The sequence below is a fragment of the Numida meleagris genome, chromosome 5, assembly GCF_002078875.1.
Source record: "Numida meleagris isolate 19003 breed g44 Domestic line chromosome 5, NumMel1.0, whole genome shotgun sequence".
In the NCBI taxonomy this organism is placed as follows: Eukaryota; Metazoa; Chordata; class Aves; order Galliformes; family Numididae; genus Numida; species Numida meleagris.
Window position 1 is genome coordinate 50,283,552 of NC_034413.1, and position 22,870 is coordinate 50,306,421.

Genomic DNA, 22,870 nt, shown 5'->3' on the forward strand with positions numbered 1-22,870 from the left:
CAAGAATAACAAAGGCCTTTATTTTCTTTTTGATCGTTTTGTGGCGATTCAGTCGCTTACAAATGAAATATTCAGATCACCTTCGCTAAAACATCGCCCAGAAAATGTCACGATGTGCAAAGCAGCCCCGCATCCACGCTAAGAGCAACAGAACGACAATTCTATAGGAACAAATCTCGGACCGCTCTAAGCCCGTTTCCCTTTAAGATCACACAATTATCCATCAATAAACTCGAGCCACGCGTCTTTGTTTGCGTTATAGAAGGATGAATCTGACCCGAACTTTCCTTCAAATCTTTTAAGAACTGCGTTCAAACATAGCATTAAGGAAAACAAAAACACACATTCGGTCTCAGGCTCCTGAAAAGCACCGTATAATTAGAAGCAAAATGCCAATATCGGTTTTGTTTTGTTTCGTTTTTCTTATTTTGCTGTAAGCCAATTTTCACCTCCACTATTGCATCTCTATGGTATATTTTGGGGAGCTGTTGTACAACAGAAGAGCAATATCCCGGGTATCGATAGCTCGCCATATGGAGCTTCCCAAGATTGTTTTTATTTTTTTTTTTAATGTATATTTCTTTTAGCTTTGAGCACTCCGGATAGCACTGCGAGGCCAGTGGAACAGCATCAGCCCTTCGGCTCTAAATATTACATCATCATTCCTTTCTTTCTCTCTCTCTCTATACATACATATATATATATGTATATATATATGTATATACATATGTTTTTGTTTTTCCAGACCAGTTTCAGTGAAGACCTTCACCACTTTCGCCAGCTTCGGCCGGGGAGCAGCGAGCCCCCAGCCCCGCCCGGCCCAGCTCTACCTGCCCGTCCCCACAGGCAGAGCCCAGGGCCCACCTCCCCGCCCGCAGTGCCCGGAGGCGCGGAGGCACCGCAGCCCGGAGGCTGACGCCGACTTACTGCGCGCCCGACGTGGGGCCGGGGGGAGCGGGGGCACCGGGGAGCGGGGCTGCCCGCACGGCCGCATTCCCGCAGACGAATCCCTGCTAACACTTCCCCGATTACTGCTTCCAGGAATGAAAGCATCTGCACTTGTACGCTCTTAAACTAATTTATGGTGGGAATTATATTTTGGCTTGTCAACTCTCAAGCCATAAAACAAAGTTTATTGGAATCACGTGCTCCTAAATAGCCACTCAGGACCTATCTCTGCGGAACCATAAATAACCTTCAGCTTTAAACTTTTATTCGCGAAATAAAGGTCCGCTGGCTGCTCTGTAAGCGGGTGCGGGGGCGGGCGGCGGGTCAGCTCCGCGGCGGCTTTGGGGGAGCATCCCATAGGGCGGTGGGTGTGTTCCCTGCCCCTTGGGAGAGAGGCGGTGCCCCTCTCTGAGTGCCAGCCCGAAGCACTCCTCTCATCTCTGGGGGCATAGGGGAGCGAGTCGGGACAAAACGCGAAGTTAGCTCGGGGCGGGGGGTCTGTCCATCCCCGGGTGTTTGTGGCATTTCAATCAGACGGCCCTGGAAAGTGTTTTTGACTCATTCTGCTCGAACTGTGCCACGGCTGCGGGCTCGCCAGGCACCGAGGGGCGTCTGCAAGCGACCAAACTGCTGGGAGCAGCGGGCACCGGACTTTGGGAGAGAGGGAAGTGTGAAGGCTGCCAAAATGAGATCTTTGAGGGCTGGAAGTTTGAGGAGAGCTATAAAACAATAAAACAGCTCTGGTGTGAAGGGAGCAGGGTGTGAGTTAGCAAATGAGAATTTCAAGGAGCCCGGGACAGGAAGTCAAATGTCCCCGGAGTCACACGGCCGCTTTTGCACAAAGAGCCCGGGCAGTAGCTCTCTATCACGGTTCAGAAGTGGCCCAGAGCTGCTGGAGCCCGAGGGCGGGGGGAGGTGGCGGTCCTTCCCTAGAGGGAGGGGGCCGTGTCCGCCCCGTCGGGGTCCGGCAGCGCACGGCCGCGGACAGCAGCACCTCTCTCCGACTCAGCCCGGCTCGCGGCGGCGGGCACCGGCCGGCACCTGCCTAACGCCGGGGCGGGGTCCTCCCTGCGCTGCGCTCGCTCGGCCGAAGGAATTAATCCCAGGCACTGAAGTTTGCCTAAAACAGGCCCTTAGTTCTCGCCCTACTCCTTAAATTGTTCGACCCACAGCCCACCGGCTCGTTTTTAGGCAGAGATCAAGAGGCATCCTGAGGTTTCCTGTCGCTTCTTCATGTCGCAGGCAAAAAAATTTTGTTCCCAGCTCAGCCCCAACGCCTCAGCCACTCGGCATCACCCACTGGCTCCCAGACCGTGCTCCCCGTCCTCTGCGAGGGCAGACGGCTGCTGCCCTGGCAGCGCCGAGGGCCGGCAGAGCTCATGGGGTGGGGGTGGGAAGAACGGGGCTGGAGGTGAACCATCACACCCTGGAAAATGGGGCGGGCATGGGCTGAGGGCGAATGTGTCCGGGAGGTGCGGGAATGGGAAAGGACTGTGGGATCCGAGGGGTAGGTGGGAGGGAGGCAGCTTCCTGTGATCTACGGACGACATAAGTGGTTCTGCAATTGAATAATAGTAGCCCTGAGATGCTGAAAGGGGAATTAGGAGGATTTTCACAGTTCCTATTCTAAAATGCAGATGTGAAAGTTGACTTTGAAGCTCTGGCCAGTTCCTTCCTCGGGCTTGTATGACAGCTCCCATTTTCGGGGCTGATGATCTGGAGACGGATAAAGCGTGGAATGAAGAAACCCCATAATAATTGCTTTCCCTCCGGCAACAGTTGCGATAAAAGGGTTGGGGAAATTGAATCGCATGGGCAAAACACCGTCGCCCTTGCTGCTCCGTGCCAGACACGAAGACAGCATCCTGACTCCAGGACCTCAGCGCCACAAAATGACAGGCTCCGATTCTCGCTTTGAACACCAACTGCCCGCCTTGATAGCGTCCAACTCATTATCGCTCTGTGCTTTTATCGCTGCTCCGACTTTCCGCCCATTCCCCGTTCAGGATGTGGGCACGCAGAGGCCCGGGGCGGCCCCGGCGGCAGCGGAGCCCCGGGAGCGGGCAGGGCGGTAGCGAGCCGCGCCCCGACATCAAACGGGAACAGTGGCGACGGCACCGCGGGTCCGCGGGGCGGGGGACACAGGGCGGGGGGTAGGAAGGGGAGCCGGGGCCATGGGAGCGCCCGGCTCGGGCAGGCACGGCCCCGGGGGCAGCCAGGGTCGTGCCCGGGCACAGAGGAATGAGGAGGAGGCAGGGAGAGCCGCGAGGCACCGGCGCGCGTGGGGCGGGAGCACGGAGCCAAAGGGGCAGGGAGGGAGGCGAGGGGGGCCGACATGAGCGGGAGCTCTGCTCCGGCCCCTGGCGCTGCCCGCTGGGAAGGCGGGGGGTGCTCAGGACGCAGGACGGCCGGAAGGTCGGCGGTGGAGGCAGGAGGACAACTGACAGGGGGAGGGCTCCGGGGCCGCCCCAGGAGAGTGGCGGAGGGTCGAGCGGTGCCCCCCGCCCTCCAGTGGTCTCTCCCGTGGGCGTGGGCCGGGGCCGGGGCCCGGGGCCCGGGGCGGGCCGCGGGGGGCGGCGGGCCCCTCTCCCGGGCAGGGATCGAGGCCAGGCTTGTCCTACAGCGCCTTCTCCTGGAAGAGGCCGTGGGACACAAAATGGCTGGTGGCGGTGGCGGGTCCCGCCGCGCCCCCGGCGGCCGCAGCGCGCCCAGGCCGGCGGCCCCGAGGGCGGGCAGGTGCCCCCGGTCCACTCCGGCGGGGCCGGGCGGCTACGAAGAGTCCCCGCCCTCCCTCCCGCTGCCGGGCCTCGACGGTGGCGCCGCAGCCACGTGGCCGGGCTCTCGGGGGGCTCCGCACGCCCCCTCGGGCACACCTGGAGGCACCTCCGCGGGTCCGCCTCGAGGGACGGCCGACGTGGCACGGCGCGGGGGCACTAGAGCTGCCCCCGCAAGCCCCGGGGACCCCTCCCCCAAAGGCATCCGGGGCGGTTCCGGGCTGCGCGCAGCCCCTTTGCCGCTGAATACCCTTTTATTGCCCCTCTCTCTACCAGGGACACTTCCTCCGCACCCGGCCCGGCCCCGCTCCCGCTGCACGCTTTATTGTGCCTCATCTCTGCCTCCCGCTTCCTGTTTGTTCCCTCGCACCACACAGCATTGAGTGCCGCACTGCAGTAGAGCCGTAAATACCTTTAACAGCTGCCTGCCAACCCGGGGGTGAAATACTGTCTTTGTTTCCATTTTTTCTCCCCCCATCGCCCATAAAACCACCCGTGAGAAATATAATTGTTTGGAAAAAGCGAAATATTATCAGGAAACAAGCCAATCGGTGGGATTAGCAGAGTTTAGGAGCACAAACCCAACGTGCGTCACTTTTATCAATCGACCACGGGTCGCAACCCCCCTCCCTCCGAGCCCCCCAAGTTCGGGGCCCCGAACTCTGTCCCGGGCAGTGGAGAGGGGCCCGGGCCGGCCTCGGCGGAGCCCCGAGGTGCAGCTGCTGTAGGTACCCGGGTGCCGCCGGCAGCACCCACTGCCATTTCCTGGTGGTCATATTTTGTTGTTATTCTTTTATAGCTCTTACGTCAGTAAAGTATAGGTTAGAGATCGCCTGTTTCCTTTTTTTTTTTTTTTCAGTGACTCATAAATTCTGTTACACGCGTCAGAAAATGAAGCAGGTGTGAGAATTCTGGATGTGAAATCGGAATTGCACACATTTCAGAGCGCCAACACAGCTACACGGCTACAGGCGCTCTGTAGGTACAGAAATGTGCAGTCCTCGTAGGTGCCGCGTGTGCATGCAGGCGTACAGAAAGAGTATGCTGTGAAAGGACACATGTAGGTATGTTTAAGGAAATACACATACGTATGTGTGCATTAATGTTAATGAAATGGATGAAAGAAAAAAAAACGAAAAAAAAAGAAAAAAAAAGAAAAACGAGAGAAGAGAAAAGAGAGGAAGGAAGGAAGGAACCGTTTAGGAGGAAAAAATGCTGACCTCCCACATACAGCACTGGGATTGTAAATGCATCTGCGTCTGTGTGTGTGTCAGCACATGGACACACGCACACCAGAACCCGTTCGAACATCCTGCGTTTGTTGTCTTATTTGCCCGCAGGCTACGAATCATGTGAAAACACCTCAAGGACGAGATTTTCCGAAATTGTGGCCGAGATGTATTACGAAGCAGCCATAATGACCGTGCCGGACAGGAGGGGCTCTGAGAGCGAAACCTAACGCAACACAACGCACTTTCCAAGTTTCCCAGAGTGATTCCACTCTGCGAACGGTTCCTCCCAAACAGTCCCAGCCCGGGGGCGGCGCGGCTCCGCGGGCTGCGGGCGTCGGGTGGATGACAGAAGGATCCCTCTGTGCCTCCCGAATACGCATAGAGACGCGTCCCGCACCCGCACACCCCCCCGGGCCCGGTTTAATTGCGGCATTTTGCTCCGCTGCTAAACGTGTGGCTGCTTTTGAGGGAAATGACGACGTGGTGAATTCCTGCAGAGCAGTGGCACGCTGCATTTCCGTCTCTGAGTGACGCCGGGAGCACCCAACGCGGCACAGAGGCTTCCGACTGCACGTTTTGAAAGTGCGGAGGGGATATGCAGTATAGATACACAAATTCGAAAATAATATATTTACAAGTACGTTCTATAGAAAGAGATAGAGGTGTGGGCAAGTACATACACACACGTAGGCAATGCAGATCCGGGTACATATACCCGTATATAAGCAATGCGGTAGAGGATCTACACGCATATGCAAGCAATGTGGATAACGTCTACGTGATCGTTCTATCTGCTCTGCACGTTTCAAACCAAACCCGTTTTATAGAGGGCTCGCCCACGATTTAGCCAGCCAGGCTATCCACTCTCCGAGCTCCCGCCCGGCGGCACGACCGCGGCTCTGCTCGTCCGCCCCTCGAAGCCCCGCCGGGAGGAACCGGGCCCGGAGCCTCCCGCTGCGCTCTGCGGGGCGGGCGCGCCCGCGGCTGCGGGAACGGGGGCCGGGCGGGGGCTGCCAGGGCAGGACGGGGCTCGGCTCTCCGGGGCCGCCCGCGCCCTCCGCCCTCGGCGCTGCCGCGCAGACACCTGTTAGGTGTGAAGTTACGCGAGCACCCTTCCGCTAAGGGAAAACGCTGTGCGCAAACACGGCGCAGCGCTTCAACCTGCAGGGAAACAAAACCACGGGGAAGGGGCATTTAGCGGGAGAACCGCAGTGCCTCCGCGCCCCGACCCTCAGCCTTCCGCCGCTCCGCGCGGGGCCGAGGTTCGCCCCGCAGCCTCTTCCGCGCCGCCCCGCGCAGCAGTCTCGTTCCACACGAATCACACCAACAGTCGGCGCAACGGCAGCCCCGATAACAGCCGCGCTAACGGTCCCACAGAAACACCGCACAGCGCTGGGTGTTCCGAGGGACAGGTGACGGAGCGGGGCCGGCGCTCCGCCCGCGGGCGCCCAGTGCCCGGGACAGCCGAGTGCTTACCGGTGGGCGGCAGAGCCCGCATGCCGAAGAGCCGGGGACGATCGCTGTAATCCATTTTGCGCCCGCGTAGCAATCCGGGGGGCAGAGGCGGGTGGCTCCGCGCAGCGCCGCTGGAGGAGAGGCGTCGCGGGGCCGGGGAGCGGCGGGGTTCGGGGAGCGCTGCGCCAACATCGCGGCGGCTGCCATACACCTCAGCCAGACAAAGGTTAGGAAAAGAGGGGCTGAGACTCTCTGAAGGCAGAATGCAGGGGGAAATTCGCCAGGGAAATCAGGAAAAGGCCATGAAAGCGCTCGCTGCCTGCACATGACCAGCCGCAGCCAATGACGAGCCCAAATAGGTCATAAAAAGGTCTATTACCAAGTTGTAAATTTTCTTCAAACAAAAAGGAATTTACTGCAATTCCTTGCGGATTTTGCACATACTGCTTCCCAGCGCCATGTTTCTTTCGCCTGCGCGTTGCGCTCGTGTTTTTCACTCTCTGCCCCCGCGGCCTGCGCGCCCCGAGCGGCTGTCGGGGCCCCCCGGGCGCGGAGCTCAGGAGGGAGCGGGGCGCTGAGCCGCACTCGGGGTGGGGGAACCCAGTTTAATAGCCCCTCCGCGCTGTGCCCGGGGGTCCACTCCTTGCCCTAACGAAAAGGGCTTCAGCCTGCGTTGCCCACAGCCGGGCCCTACAAGAAAACGTATTTCCTGTAGCGCCCACTACTGAAGCCGAAACCATAGGTACCCTAAAGGCAGTCCGAGCCGAGCTGATGCCGCACCCCGCCCCGCAGCTCGGGGTCCCGTAGGTCGCGCCGCCCTCGAGCCCCAGCACGAAGCATTCGCGGGGCCGCGTGGAAACCGGGAGCTCAGAAAGTGCTCGGAAAGGGCTACAGCTGCCCCGTGTCACAGAGAGCGAGGGGAATGAGAATTGTGGCTCTCGCTCGATTTCTGTTCAGAGAAAAGCCAGAGCCCTCTGTCTGTACCCTACATGCCGATCGAACCCGCCGGGAAAGAAAATTTTAAAAAAGCTAACAAAAAAACCAAACTGCGCTAACGACGTGGGGTCTGTGTCGCACGCCGCTGCAGGGGATCACACACCCTCGGACGAGGCACCCGCTGCGACCAGGCACGGCCACCTCCCGCAGCCCCGCGCAGCTCCGGCCTCTCCCCGCACGGGGCGGCGTTCCCTCCCGGCCCCGCGGCCGCCGAGGGCGCATTGGGCAACCGCTGCCTTGCTTCGCTTTTCCTGAGCGGGTCTCTAAGTGAAAGCGAAGGGGAGATTCAGATGCCAGCTTCATAAGTAAACAACAAGATTTTTTTTTTCTTTTTAACTAAAAAAAAAAAAAACGAAACAAAAGAAAGAAAAAAAAACGAGAGAGAGAGAGAGAGAGAGAGAGAGGGAAGTTTCCTGTTAGGACGTAGGCCTTTGCAAATGCTGTGTGCACCAGCACACAGTTGGTTTGTGTGCGTGGCTGCGTTCCCAGCCGGCCCTGGGAGGGCAACGCTAACGGAAAGTTCGTCAGGAATATTTTAATTTCATTCTCTTTGTCTGGAAATTAAAAACAACGTCGGCAGCGGCTCTTTCCCGTACGAACACCGGCTCGGGAAATGCTCCGCCGGGCCCTGAAGGCTCCGCTGCGCGCTTCCCGGGGCCACGGCAGGAGGAGGCCCGGTGCGGGGCTGCAGCCGAGCCCCAGAGCCGCATCGCTCCCGGCCACCCGGGTACCGCTGCGTATATGCAAATCCGTGCAGCAAAACGGTGCTTTCTCGGCTTTGCCGCAGTTTCCACGCGTTTACAAGCTTTAGCCAGTTACGTGATTAAAATAAACCAGAACAACGGCTCCGCTCGGTTCTGCCTCCCTCCGGAGCCAGAGCTTCGCAGGGGCCGAGCCGAGGCTGGCCGCCGGCGGGGAGCCGAGGGGAAGCGGCACGAACCCACCCCGCTCACCGAGCCCGGCCTCGACGCGGCCGTTCCCGCGTGTCTGGCCGCTCCCGGCCGTGGGGCTGCGAGACGAGGCGGACCCCGCTCCGATGGCAGCACCGCTCTATTCGGGGGCAGACAATGGGAGTTGAGCAGGTCGCATTCACCGCACCGCGTCCTGCGGGGCCTTCAGTGAACATGGCGCACTGGAGGCGTGAGACGAGGGGAAAAATGCGCAGAAATTTTCGTAAGGCTTTATACCGTGTGACTGCTGCCCCTAAACCGGCTGCCCCGCCACCCTGCCCGATGGCTTGGAAAAATGCCCCGAAACCGTGCCAAGATATTTATTGCTGAAACGTCCTTTTCTGTATTTATGCATGATTTGGGACCACGAGCCACTTTGTCCGCTATCCGTGGGGGATGCTGGAGCCGGCCCGGCGCTCCCGGACCCGCAGAGCGGGGAGCACCGCACGGTAGGGCCGCGGTGGAGCCTCTCGGTGAGGATGCAGGGAAAAAGCTGCACGGCCCAGGCGCGCATGACGGGGTCCCAGCGCCGGGGAGCGGGGGCTGTCCCACCTAGGAAACTCGGTCCGGCGGCCATGGCACCCCGCGTCCCCGTGTCAGGGTGCGCCGGGGCCCGGGCGGGGCTGGAGGCCCGCTCAGGTTTTGTCTCAAGTGGGCCATTTCGAGTTTCCCCCCCAACCCCCCAAAATAGGCACTAGGGACTGAGGAGAGGGGAGATGTGGAGATCCGGGAGTTTATCAGAGGAGCAGATTACAGAAAGGATGTCAGGATACCGATAGATTTTATATTGGAATAATTTTGGTTTATTTAAATCAAATATCAATAGTAAAAAGTTTTATATTTCTAAGATTTGCTCTTCAAAATTTATTAAATTTATTTAATTTATTCAAGATTAGAAAATAACAAGAATTAAAATAGTACAAGTGCACTTGTTTGATTAATAAAGCATTGATACGTGTCTCGCTTATTGGCATTTATCATTAGGAAGTGTATGTCGTTTCCCGCAATCACCGTCTTTTAATATTGCAAAAAAAAAAAAAAAGTATCTATTTATATATATATATATATATCTCATTAGAAATGTTTTGCTGCGAACTCGCTATCAGATTTCCAGGAGGAGCAGACGAGCGGACATCTGGAGATCGCTCCGGATGCGGTTAGACCCAAACCCGAACCCACACAATGCGGAGTGGGGCGGGACGCGGCCCCGCGGGACGCGCACGGCAGGGACGGGCCCGGGGCGGCGGCCGTGGGCTCCTCGTTTCTGATGGCCCTTCACAAAGGCTTTTAGGACAAAATTAATTTAATTCGTGTGGCTTTCGGCTCTGTCGTCTTCCAGATCATGTGTTTCCTTTTTGGCCTCCCCTTCCTTTCCCTCCTGCTTGGAAGCGGGGAATTTGTCCTTGTTGTTCTCCTTTTTCCACTTCATCCTCCTGTTCTGAAACCAGATCTTTACCTGCCGCTCGGTGAGTCCTAGGGCGTGGGACACCTCGATCCGTCTCTTCCTGGTCAGATAGGGGTTAAAGAGAAACTCCTTCTCCAGCTCCAGCGTCTGGAAGCGGCTGTACGTCTGCCGCCCTCTCCTCCTCCCGGGCGCTGCTGTTCGAAACAAAAACACGGGGGTTGGGGCGGCTCAGAGCAACGCGTCGACAGAGCCCGGGGCCCTCCACGCATCCCTCGGGACACGCGGGGAAAAAAAAGAGAGCACGGGGAGCACGGAGACGCGCGAGTGCGTGGGGGTGCGGCCCCAGCGTTAAGCCGCGGCTCTCCCGCGCCGCAGTTTGCGGGACCGCGGCAGCACCTGGTGACCGCCCCCAGCCCCGCGCTCCCCGCCGGCGGCCGTTCCCCGGGGCTCGGCCCCCCTTACCCCCACCCCCGCAGTTCTCCCGCAGTTCCGTTAGCGAGAGCGGTGCGGGAACACAGCGAGAGGCACAGAGGGGAGGAACAGAGGGAGAGGGGAGAGAGGAGCGGGAGGAGGAAAAGAAAGTTTCGAGCTCAGACGTGAGATGGAAGCGAATGTTGACTGCGTCCAACCTTGTGGTCTCATCCAGGGAAACATTTGAGCAGGAGACGAGCCCTGATTTAAGTGGTCTGGTTCCTCGCCAATATTAGCACTGGACGATTTACAGTCAGGATATTGTACCAGCTCGGCCTCTTGCTGTGTCGTAAAAATCTGCTGTCTCTGTAAGTTATCGTATCCGTAAAATTTAGCGGGCTCCCCGTGACAGGTAACCCCGCTGCAGGGGGCAGGAGGCGGAGGCGCGGCGGGGGGAGGAGGAGGCGGCTGGTAGGCGGCCGCGGGGCTCCCCCCGGCCGGATGGTAAAAGTCCGCGCCGCCGCCGCCCCCCGCCCCGCCGGGCTGCGGGAAGCCGGTCCCGTAGAGCAGAGCTGCGGCGGCGGCGGCGTGGCGGCCGCTCACCTCGGGCGCGAAGTGACAGTCGTAGTACGGGGCGGGCAGAGGCTCCCCCGCCGCCACCGCCGCCGCCGCCGCCGCCGCCGCCTTGTACTTGGAGTAGAGCGGGTTGACAAAGTAGGAGCTCATCGGGGAGGGGGCAGCGGCGGGCGGGGAGCGAGCACGGGGCGCTGCTCCCGGTGCCGCCGCCGGTGCCTCTCCGCTGCTCTCCCAGAGCCGCCGCCGCCGCGCCCCGTGCGTTCCCCTCTCCTGCTCTCCGTGTGCGCGGTGACCGGGGCTGGAATATAATCGCTCCCAAAATGACCTGCCTCACTGCTTTTACTATTTCCTATTAGGCACACAGCAGCCCGCGCACGCACACACACACACACACACACACACACACACACGCACGCACGCTCATGAGCTCAGGGGGGACTTTTGGCTTCAGTTTACATGTGCCGCTCCTCAGGCAAGAAAAAACCCGGCCCAGCCCTGCCCGGATCCACCCCGGCCGCGGCGCCCCCGCTCCCCCCGCCGGGAGCCGCCGAACCCCCGCCGCGCGGGCGAGGCCGCGCAGATCCGCGCGATAACCGCGGGCGCGCCGCCCGGGGCCGGCCGGCACCCGCGGCCGGAGAGAGCCCGCGGGGAACCGCCGCCCGGTGCGCGGGGCCGGGGGCGTCCGGAGGGCGTCCGGGGGGGAAGAGGGGGGAGAGCGGGCGGCGGCTCGTGGGGCCGGGGGCCTGCGGATCGTTTCCTCGCGGGCGAGTGGAGCGCTGGGAAATGAGATGCACATTTACCCTTGACGCCGTGCACGCATGGCTGAGGCCCCAGGTTAATTGACACTTAATGGAAATCATGCCCATGAATATACTTTCCATCATTTCACCCTCGGTGGACGTCATTAGCGAGGCAGGGAGAGGAAGAAGGGCGGGCGGGTGCTCGGGCAGCAGCGCGGGGCCGCTGGGCGAAATGGGCAGCGAGCGCGCTCCCGGGCATGGAGGAAGGAAGGAAGGAAAGGGAGGAAAGGAGGAAGGCGCTGCCCGTCGGGCTCCGGGACGGGAGAAGGCGGCTCAGGAAGGGCTGCACGGCCCAGCTCCCAGCTCTCCACGAAGCACCGTCTCCGTCCTCTGGTCCCCACCGAGGGTCTCCTGGCGAACCGCTTTTCCTGCCGCAGGAGCAAATTTTGAGGGCAGACACCCCCGGGATCCAGAGCGCACCCTGATTTGAGCAGACGAAAAACGGAGGTGAAATAGCAGACGGGCCTGTCAGAGCCACGTGTGACCGTCTGATGTGAACTGACGACAGCGCTGTGGTTCCGCAACAGCCATCTCAGGCCCCTGCCCCATCGCAGCCCGCACCCCAGCCCGCCCCCGCTTCCGGCTCTCCCTTTGTCTCGGAGGCCGCTCCTGCCCCTCACAGGGCACCTCGATGCCCGCAGGGACACGGCGGGGACACAGCCCGGGCCTTGCCGGAGTCCCGGTGAGCGTGCGCCCGGGCGGCCGTAGCCGGGGCACCGTGACGGCACGGCCCGGCTCAGCGCGGCCCCCTCAGGAGCAGCGATCCCTGCCCGGGGATGGGGGCACGGGGCGGTCCCCCCGCCGTGGCCAAACGCATCCCTCACTCCCGGGTGTTGGAACACACAGATCTATGAGAAAACACAGCAGCAGACGCCCATAGCGGCAGAGGCTGGAGAGGTGGCACCAGAGCCCCCCTCAGCCGGGGGCTCGAGCGCCTGCCGAGAACCCCGCAGCCCCACACAGCCGCAGCGGCCCCGCGGGCAGCGCCGCGCCCGTCCGCATCCGCGGGGCCAGATCCAGAACGCGGCTTCCCAAACAGGGCGCGGAGCGCTGCGCGGGCGCGGAAAGGGGCGCGGGCGGCGGGCGCGGCTCTGGCGGTAGAGTGGAGCTCGGGCGCCCTCTGGCGGCTTGAGGTGGCAGGGACAGGGACAGGGACAGGGACAGGGACAGGGACAGGGACAGGGACAGGGACAGGGACACGGTCATGCAGGGACTCGCAGGGCCCTTCACCGAGAAGGGGTTTCCATAATCCCAATGACGCCGGAGCTGCAGCGAGGAACCGGCACTGTTCTGACCCGCCTGTCGCCGAGCTCAACCATGAGCGGATTTTCATTTCCTTTCTTCTTTTTTTGCTTTGCTTTTCTTCCTTTTTTTTTTTTAAATATTTCTTTTCCTCCTCTTTCCTCTTTTTTTTTTTTTTTTTTTTTTTTTTTTTTTTGTCTCTCGGAGTTCCCGGTGCCATTTACTTAGCACATTTCTGCGACCTTCTTTTAATTTTTTGCCAGTGTTCTAATTAACTACATACAAAGAATGCGCCTCGCTTACACATGGCAGCCAGCACAGACGCCGGGGCTTTGAAGAGCGCTGCTATCGCGTTTTCGATCATGTTTCTCCACACATTACACCACGGATACTCCATGTGTGGTAGTTTCAGAGCTATACGGTTTTGTCTTGAACACGTTATTTTGTTTACCCGTGCGCTTACGTCTCTCTAGATTGATTTATGCAAACGAAAGTAAGGAGGATTCTTTGTGTAGGCGCCCCGTGACACACGGAGCCGCTCGGTGCTGTGTGCTGAGCACAGCCGCGTGGTAACGCTACGGATGGACCGAACCAGGCTGGGGTTTGACGTGGAAGAGCTGTGCGTCGGCGTGCGGGGCGCTTTTGCTTTCTGCCATTTTGAACCAAACACACGGAGCGTTAGGAAGAAGTGAAGTAAAAGAAATACGGGGGGAAAAAATAGGGAAAAAAAAAAAAGATATTCATCCGAGGTAAAATATGTCGCTACGTCCGAGATAAAATATTAAAAGGAAATCGTGTTGGCTTTGTGACGGTTTCTTACCAGAGCTTCCTGATGGTGTTCTATGGCAGAAATACTGCGTGCACGCTGTTAGCTATAGATTCCCTCCCCCCCACACACACATGGTTATTTTGGAAAACGCGGCGGTGGGATTCCTCGCGGTAGAATATCCAATAAAATACATTTCAACAAATCAGTGCACTCTGTAAAATCTGTTTCGTGACCCCCGCGTCTTTTCTGAGCCCGCTGCCTTGGCCTAACGCTGACATATCGAAATTTATAGTCCAAGATTTTAAGACAGAGCTTGTCTGCATTTTTTTGGCTTTTTTTTTCCCGTCTAACAAACACAAACATCAAAATAAGGTGGTTTCAAAGAAAAGCGCCATAGCATATCGTAAACTCATTAGGTCCAGACGTCTAGCCATCTCAATGGTTTTATTATACCGCGGTTCTTCCTGTTTTAAAAGAATTATAGGTATCTTCTCGACAATGGATGGGAAGCAATGCAACACCTTTTCCTGGCACTACACGGGCTGGCTTTTCTTTTTTTTTCTTTCTTTCTTTTTTTTTTTTAAGAGAGAGGTAAAAACCATGAAACACCAGGTCTCTGCTCTCCCCTTAATCTTGAATTAACCGAGCCGCTCGTAAATATTTACGGGTCCTTCATTTTAATGGTTGCTCTTTAAACAAAGCATTTTTTACAATGAACTTCATCTCAATTATCTCGATAAAGCCATGGGTGTTTATAAATGTTGGAGGCACGGGACGTGCTGCGAAATGAGCTTTCGCCAACAAAGCCCGAATAGAGCGAGCAGATTATAGACGGACAAAAAAAAAAATAAAATAAAAAAAGGATTTGAGCGAGTAACAGCGTCGTTCGGTTCGTTGGCTCCGCACGAGAGGAGCGATGCGGGAATATTCCCTAAACGATCCCAAGAGATCCTCGTGGAAGCTGCGGACCGCCCGAGCACACAGCGCCGAGGCAGAGGGCCGCCCCCCCCCATCCGCCCCCCGGCCCTGTGCCCCCCGAGCGGCCGCGGCCCCGGGCGCGGGGGTCTGAGCGCGGCGCGGGGACGCACAAAGTTCCGCTCTCGTTCGGTCACGACAGCCTTTATTGTGTTAGAACGGACACAGATACAGCAGGTCGGCAGCTAGAGACGTGGGGTGCGCGCAGCATTTACCGGGCCGGGGCTCGGGAAACGTGAGGCCTATTGCAAATGGCTTCGAGTCGGAGACGACCTCCTAACAGTGCACTAAGGGGGTGGGGGGAGCATCCCGTGGCCTCGCGGTGGCATCTATTGCAAAAATTTAGACCTAGAAAGCAGAGGCTGGGGCGAGATTCCCTCTCAATGAATCGCGGACAACGCAGCACTCCCGTCGACTGAAGCCACTGTGATTTAATATATATTTTGTTATCATTATTATAATTACTTTCCTTACCTTTATTTTGGCAAAGGAACTACCTAACTACATCACTTGTAAGAGACATGTCGAACACTTAACATCAGCTAAAGTCCCCGAAGCTAACGTGCACTCACAACACCACCGACCGAACGGCCTGGGAGGGAGGAGGGGGGGAAGCGACTCTGCAAACACGTCGGCGAGCAAGACAACATTTCCCCAAATACCTGACACAGACCACGTTTCACTTCTACCTAAAAAAGACCGGATTGATTTAACGATCCTGGGGCGGGGGCGCGGGGGGGGGAGGAGAGACGCACGCGGGGCCGAGGGGGCAGGGGAAGCATAAAACCCGACCGAACCGAAAATAAAAATACAAATAAAAAAATACAGCCCCAACCTCAGCCCCAAAGCAGCGTTCCCCGGCCGCATTCCCACCCCGGCGTTAGTCTCCTTTATTGCCTTTCTCCTTGTTCATCTTTTTCATTTTCATCCTTCTGTTCTGAAACCAGATTTTGACCTGTCTCTCGGTGAGATTTAGAATCCTAGCTACTTCGTAGCGGCGGTCGCGGGTGAGGTACATGTTAAAGAGAAACTCCTTCTCCAGTTCCAGAGTTTGATACTTAGTGTAGGGACAACGCTTTTTCCTCGTCGAACGAGCGTGGATCCAGTTTGCCGCGGGGTTATCTGGAAGAAGGGAGGCACAGGGGGAAGGGATTGGGGGGGGGGGGGGGGGGGGGGGGGGGGATAGGAAGGTCGTTAAATTAATTTAACGAAGGATGGACTGTTTTCACAACTTCGGGGGAATTATCATAAAAGCCTTAATGCCCCGGTCTGTTTACTGTACAAATGATGTCTTGATGGTAGGTGGTTATGTGGAGTCTTTTATGGGTGCTTGTTGCTGCTCGCGCTGGGGTAGGCGTCTAGACGTTTTTATAGGTTAGTAAAACTATCAGTTTTGCACATTCGAGCCTTACAGGTTTCGGCAATAAATCAAAGGGGCAATTTCTTTCTTTCTTCCTTTCTTTCCCTCGCTCCCTCTCTCCCTGCCGCTCTTCCCGTCTCGCTCCCCTTCCCCACTTACTTGGGTCAAGTTGCTGCTGCTTCTCCTCCTTCGGCTCTCCGCCGGGGCCGGGGCTGTGGCTGCAGGCGGCGGGCTCCTTGGCGCTGCCGGCGGCCGCCTTCTCGCGGGGCTCCGGCAGGAAAGCGCCGCACGTGTATTCGGGCACGGCGATCCCCTGGGACTCGCGGGACGAGGAGCACTCAGTCCTTTTGGAGGAGGAGGAGGAGGAGGAGGAAGACGAGGAGGCGGCTGCTCCCGTCTCCGGCTTTATCCCGTAGTGGCGCCCGGCGGAGGAGCCCGAGCCCGAGCCGGACGCGGAGCCGCCGCCGCCGCCGCCGCCGCCGCCGCCGCCGCCGCCGCCGCCTCCCGGGAAGCCCGGGAAGGGCTCGATCCAGGAGCGCACGTAGCGGCCGGCGTCGGCTGCCCCTAAGTGGGGCTGGTGCATGTAGGGGTGGTAGATCCCGGTCATGGCCGCGGGCGGCTGCGGGTGAACCGTGGACCAGGAGGTGGAGAACACGGTGGATTTTGGTGCAAAGCTACAGGAGGAAAAATCGGAACTCTCTGCCACACCTGATGGCCTGGAGGTCGCACTGTGACCCCCCTGGACGAATCTACTCCCGTAAACTTCTTCGCTTTCATGGCCTATGAGAGAATCGACATAATAGTTACTTATGGTGCCACTAGACGACATTTTAGGCTCCCCTCTTACTCATATAAAAGGTTACACTGTTAACTGTATATGATACCCTCCCTGAGAACAATCGTAGTATTTTGCAGACTGCAACCCTCAACCATTGGTTGCGGAGCCCACGTGATCATATTTACCAATACTGCGAGTAAATCAATCCGCTAAACTGGGGCTGCTGTGATTAAAAAAAAAAAAAAAAAATCATCATCAACAACGGCACCGCACCGCGCGGCGCACCCGGGCCGCGCCGGAGCCGCCCGCCCCGCACTGCCCGCCCCGCACCGCCCGATGCCCGATGCCCGATGCCCCTTCCGAGCCCACCCTGCCCGATCTCTGCCCATGCCCTTCCCAGGGCGCGCCGGGCGTGGCCGCGCCGGCAGCCCACGGCCGCGGACTATTTCTTCACCTCCTCCGAGTGATTTCTGCCATTCATTTCTTAATCAATGAGAGGCAGGGTGTTTAAATACATCCAACAGCCTTGTCTTGCTAATCACACTCCGAGCTGCCGAGGAAACCCGCTGGGAAGGGGGGATTCTTGCCTGTAAAAACAAACCATCGCAAGCTGGGACTGTAACGACTTCTCATAAAACAGGAAAATGTTACAGTAAAAGCACATTGCAGCACTTCCATATTTCAGAGCGTGTGCTGGTATTATTATCCGTCCCCGTCCCCCCCCTCGGCAGAAAGTTTCCATGGGAAGGATTCGCGTTTTGAAAGAGATGCCCATTGTGTTGTTTTAAAACAGGTGGAAGACCTCTGTAATGATTTTATGCCTTTCAATAAAAATTTTATGAGGTGTATTTGATTATAGATTAATGTGTCCCTAATAAAATGGACGGATGGAAACAGCAAAACCCGCGTCTCCGAGCACGACCGACGTGTGGCCGAGCGCACGCTGCCGAGCGGGGCCGCGCCGCTGCCCGGGGGCTGCCCGGGGGCTGCGGGGAGCGGGAGGCAGGGGCTGGGCCCGCGCCCTCCACCCTCAGCCCGGCCCCGGCTCCGCCGCCGCCGAGGTCAGGGGGATCCAGGCCGGCCCGCGCTGCCACGTTCAATGCCTACGGGGGATTTTCGGCCGCGCCGCTTTCTCTGCCTCCTCTTCCCTGCCCGAGCCCGCTATCCTTCCTTCCCCAGCGCCTGCTTAGCGCGGACAACCAGATTACCCGCGCCGTGCTGCGCCTTTCTGCTCCTCCGAGAGAGGGAAGGTGCTGTGTCGGAATCTGGAGGAAACGCACACAGTTAGAGTGGAGCCCGCAGCACGGCCCGCTGAGGACACAAACAACAGCACTGCGAAAACACTTCCTACTAGCGGGCCGGTATGAGGAAGGGACCGAAATTCCTGTTTATTTAATGATTTATTACTCTCATAGGTTGTTTTCTTCCTTTTTTTCCCTTTCTTTTTTTTTTTCTTTCCTTTTCTATTTTTATTTTTACTGTTCGGCTTTGCCCATCTCGCTCTCGCCTTTCCTCTGCATTTCAGACTCCTCTGTTACTCCTCTGGCAGCGGGCGCATGGCGAGGCGGCCCTGCCGCACACGTACGGGTTGGTACGGACTGGGGTGAACCTCCTTTTTGTGTACGTGGAGCACTCGGTGTGGAGCCAGGGAACGAGTTCCCACTGCTGAACTCCTCGGGTGATGCGGCGAGTACCTCTAAAGGGGGGAAAAAAAAAGAGGGTTCAAACCCACGCAACGTTGAAGGAAATGGGCTTTGAGCACCGCTTTGTTGTTTGTTTTCGAGGCGGGAGCGAGAGCAGCGTACCTATGTGCCCCCGCAGCTCCGAAACCGTGCTGCTCTGGGTCGGGGAAGCAGCCCTCCGCCCTGCGAGGGAGCACCGCTTGGATCAGGCAGCCGAGAGCGGGGAGCAGAGCCGCGGGGCGGGCAGGGCCGGTGGCACGGGCTCGGGGACGTGGGCACTGCCTTTCGTTTCTCCACGTAGAAACTGCGCAGGGAAGGAATGGGCGTTGGTGGGCAGCGAGCGGTCGGGGGAAGGCAAGCCGTTCTCCCGCACCAACCGAAGGTGAACGCGTGCCCACGGATTTGCACTTCAGCTCGGAGTCATGTTCATTTGCAAGCCGCTCCGCTCGGCGCTGCTGCTCGCTCCCACCGCGCCCTTCCCCAGCCGCCAGCAGCCCCTGCCCGGGTTTTTCAGCCGCGCACAGAAAGGGTTAAGAGTCGTGAAGTTCATGATCTGGATGCGCGCTGCTAACGCGGAATTGCGTGGAATCAAACGGGCTCCGAGCACGCCGAGGCGGTGCAGGGCCACAGAAACAGGGCCGGGGAGGGCGGCTGCTGCACTGCCTGGAGCTCAGCTGCTCGGAAAAGCCCAGCTTTACCACATGTGGGGGGACATTTCCCCGTGCAGCGTCTTCGGAAGGCCCACGGGCTGGCCAAGGAGAGCGCTTCTTACCGTTCGGTTGCACCAGCTCCGTTTTTGGCACGATGTTTTTTTTTTTTTTTTTAAGCAAGTAAAGACACGAAATCGGAGTCTACACATTGTAAGCACGCAGCGACTGTTATTTTTTAAATCAACATCCGAACGTCAAATAAAATGACACACATATTGCTGACAGCTTGTAGTAGAAAGATTTTTTATCACTTACCATTTATGAGTTGATTGGATGAGGATGTCCAGTTTAGGTCATAATATTTTACAACTTTTTTTTCTGCTTTTTTTTTTCTTTCTCTCTTTCTCTACACTTTTTTTTTCTTTTTCTTTTTTTTTTTTTTTTTGCTTTGTTTTGATCCTGCATTCTGATTGTCAGACTGCGAACATCACAACATTTTATCAATTAATCATTTGTTTACAGGCACAACTATAAATGATTCGGGTTTACATCATTTCCCGCCCCAGTCTCCTCCCCACCCCTAAAAAAAGGGAAGAGAAAAAAAAAAAAGAAAAGAAAAGAAAACAAAGAAAAAGGGGAAAAGAAAGAGCAAAGCCCAGGCAGAGGCACACAAAGAGCAGAACGCGGAGGAGAAGGAGCACCAGGCCCAGGAGCTGCTGGCGAGGGAGTGTCAGGAAACCAACCTGCATCCACACTGGGAACGTTTGTAGAAAACCAAAGGGACCGCAGTAGTTTACAGAGTTTATTGCATTATACATGCGAACAGAACATGCACAAGAAGGACATATTGCTGCTGAACGACTACTATTCCACATATGCACCACAAGAAAATGTCTACAATGGAGAAGAATGAAGTATTCCATTTTACGAAGGACGACCTCTAAGTTCATTTGCGAGGATAGTTACATGATGATGTGCTTCTCTTTCCCCCCGCCCCCAAAGTTTTCCCCCCCTTTTTCTTAAAGTATTGAATGTACTCCAAACGTTATGGCCCGTGTAACAGCCCCACATAAATACCATTTTGTTAGTAAAAACATGAAAAAGTCACATTGCTTGGATGTTCGACAGTTCCAATAAGTTAAGACCAAATGATAATATTCAATAATAGTTACCCTGCATTACGATGAGAACAAAAATAAATTACACGTGCTAGGTTTTATATATACTCGTCATAGTAATACATATTCACTTGCAGCGCTAAAAGAAGGACGAAGAGTCACATTCTACCAGAAAATAAAAGGAAAAGGACGGTTCTGCCAGAGTCTCTCCCGCACGTGGCACTGGCGGTGCCGTGCCCACTGCTCGCTGTTGCCACCCCCGGGAACGCCTTAGGAGAAGGTCAGATTAGCGGTCAGTTCTCGGATTCGGTTCTCCCTGCTCATCTTCTTGAGCTTCATTCTGCGGTTTTGAAACCAAATCTTGACCTGCCTGTCAGTGAGGTTTACGCTCTTACTGATCTCTAGGCGGCGCTCTCGAGTGAGATACATATTGAATAAGAACTCTTTCTCTAATTCCAGTGTTTGGTGTTTAGTATAAGGACACCTCTTCTTTCTGCCACTCTTTGCAGTTAGCCAATTGCTCGTTGGAGTATCAGACTTGATTTCCTCTATCAAAATCAAAGAAGAAGAAGAAAAAAAAAATGAAAACCCCCTTCGGCTGTAAGCGCGTACCCTTGGCCATGACCCCTCCGCGGTGTCTGGCAGCCATGGCGGATGTGCGCGGAGCTGCTGCGCGGGGCGCTGCGGATGGGGGCGGCCGCGGTGGCTGCACCCGGCTCGGCCCTTCCCAGCGCTGAGCGACGGCCGTGCGGGGCCGGGCTCACCCTGCCCGCAGCTCGGCCCCACGCGCGGAACGGCCCGGCCCGGCCCGGCCCGTAGCCCCCGCCCGCTGCGTGGCCAAATGCCCCGCTGCAAAATGCCCCCGCAACACGCCTGGGGCAGCACCCCCCGGCCAGCTGAGCCGCGCAGGCACACCTAGGAGCAGACACAGACATTTTCCCAGCCCCAAAGATACACGCGAAATTAACACCCTCCGCCTCGCGGGGCTTTTTGTTGGGTGTTTTTTTTTTTTTTCCCCCTCCATTTTCCTTTTAGATTCTATTTTCTTTATCCACCAGAAAAGGATCCGTCCCACACCAACCTAGACCTGGATCGGTAACTATAATTCAGAAAAAGAGAATCTCCGTGCACACGTAGGGTAAAAATCGACCTGAAGGCTGCACAGTACATTTTTATCAGACAAATTTTTCCCGTTTTTTGATTCCTCGCCACACGCTGTTCGAAACGAAGGCTTCTGCGCTCTTTTAAAGGGAAAATAAAATCAGAGAAGCACCACCTTTACCTTTCACACGCATTTCAAAATAACGCTGCGCTTTTTGGAGCCTAAACCCAAGGTTCTCACAAGCACCACATCCTCACAGTGCACGCTCTGCTCACGCAGGCAGCGGGGCTGCTGCTTTCATTGTGCGTTTGTTCCCAACTTCCCCCAGCCTGGAAGCACCTATCCCTCACCTATTTTAACAGCATCGTAATTAACTTTAAACGCAATCAAACCGCAGCCGGCCTCGGTGGCGAAAATCAGCGCAATATTACGAGAGGAAAGTTGCACCGCTCGTATTTTACAACCTCCAGTGCTGCTTTTTTAAAGGAATTTGGCCGGTTTGGGCTCCAGCAGCGCACTAAGGAGCACACGGAGCTACCCCGCACCGCAGAGAAGGGCTGCATGCACAAGGGAGGCACAGCTCAAAGCAAACCTTCGGACCCTTTTGTGTGGCATTTTTCGCCTGCCAAAATCGTCGCAGACGCAGCACCTGCAGCCCCACAGTCCTCCCCGTGAAGTGGGGCGGCCGCGGGCTCGTCAGGGCAGCAGGGAGCTGCGTGGTGCCGGGTGCCGGATCTCGGCAAGGCACGGCTCAAGCTCGGTAATACAGACCTTTAGTCTCCTTCTCCTGGACCTCGGGGCTGGACACGGAGCCTTCGGGCAGGCAGCTCCTCTCGTCTTGCAACGTGGACTTGGGCTCGGGACTTTCCACTTGAGAGACTTTAGCCGCGCCGTCCTGGCCGTTCGGGTTTTCATTCATTTTCTTTTCCATCTGAAGTTGAGAAGATAGCTGCGGTTTGGAGCTGCCGCGAGGGTTTAACTGTAACATTACGGTTGAACTCGTTTCAGGGCTATTATTGTACTCTTGGGTTTTCCCAGTGGCGTAGGTCTGGCTCAGTCTAAAATATCCTGGGACGGGAACCTCGGGGTTCTCAATGGGGCATGATTCAGACACCAGCCTCTGGTAGGAAGGGACGTCTGAAGAAATGAGTTTGGTTCTCTTATCGGAATACATGCAGCAATTGCTTTCTTCTTTAATATTTGTAGTGAAGGAACAAGTGGGGACCTGCTGTGTAACAGGTTGCTCTATTCGACAAGATCTGTTCGGATCTGTCCAACTGTCTACTTGAGGTATATAAGGATGTACATTCATACCCATATTTTGGTGATTAACTTCTCTTTTAGCCAGAGACGGTAGGAGTCCACAGGTTTGCATCCCATAAGTCCCAATGTCTGTGCTAGGTGGCATATACATGCTGGCGCTGTTGGAGTAGAAACTGTCACTCCTGCACGCACTGATGAGAGAATCTACTAAAAAAGTATTAGCGGCAGGAGAGCTGTTGGGAAAGGACATTTTGGGGAGGAATTTGAGGAAGAGAGATTGTGTCCTTTGTAGGCTGACATCTCTAGGAAAACATTCCCGTGTAATTGCGGATGCCTCCGCGCGACCACATGACAGCCGGGCCAATGGCAGCGCCCGCCGCCCCG

The 22,870-nt window shown here is 56.9% G+C and overlaps 4 protein-coding genes across 7 annotated transcripts in view; all 4 read right to left on the bottom strand.

The window, feature by feature from the left end:
• HOXD3 (homeobox D3) overlaps positions 1 to 7,701 on the bottom strand; it is a 28,135-nt gene extending 20,434 nt beyond the window's left edge. For both annotated transcript variants that reach the window (XM_021400206.1, XM_021400207.1), the window contains exon 1: positions 6,431 to 7,701. The gene's annotated coding sequence lies outside the window, so the exon portion shown is untranslated. The remainder of the gene's footprint in view (positions 1 to 6,430) is intronic.
• HOXD8 (homeobox D8) lies at positions 9,136 to 11,185 on the bottom strand. 3 transcript variants are annotated; one of them, XM_021399302.1, is made up of 3 exons: positions 10,775 to 11,184; positions 10,390 to 10,537; positions 9,136 to 9,954 (listed from the first exon to the last, which is right to left on the bottom strand). In XM_021399302.1, exons 1-3 carry the CDS (start codon positions 10,895 to 10,897, stop codon positions 9,659 to 9,661), a joined length of 567 nt encoding a protein of 188 aa, XP_021254977.1. In that variant the 5' UTR covers positions 10,898 to 11,184; the 3' UTR covers positions 9,136 to 9,658. The 3 variants fall into 3 exon arrangements, with proteins under 3 accessions (XP_021254977.1, XP_021254976.1, XP_021254975.1); XM_021399301.1 differs by having other exon boundaries at positions 9,136 to 9,951; positions 10,390 to 11,185; XM_021399300.1 differs by having other exon boundaries at positions 10,390 to 11,185.
• Positions 14,662 to 16,912, bottom strand: HOXD9 (homeobox D9). The gene is made up of 2 exons (XM_021399894.1): positions 16,053 to 16,912; positions 14,662 to 15,655 (listed from the first exon to the last, which is right to left on the bottom strand). The coding sequence occupies exons 1-2, from the start codon at positions 16,720 to 16,722 to the stop codon at positions 15,414 to 15,416; spliced, it is 912 nt and encodes a 303-aa protein (XP_021255569.1). The 5' UTR covers positions 16,723 to 16,912; the 3' UTR covers positions 14,662 to 15,413.
• On the bottom strand, positions 19,604 to 22,856 carry HOXD10 (homeobox D10). The gene is made up of 2 exons (XM_021399892.1): positions 21,995 to 22,856; positions 19,604 to 20,669 (listed from the first exon to the last, which is right to left on the bottom strand). The coding sequence occupies exons 1-2, from the start codon at positions 22,734 to 22,736 to the stop codon at positions 20,392 to 20,394; spliced, it is 1,020 nt and encodes a 339-aa protein (XP_021255567.1). The 5' UTR covers positions 22,737 to 22,856; the 3' UTR covers positions 19,604 to 20,391.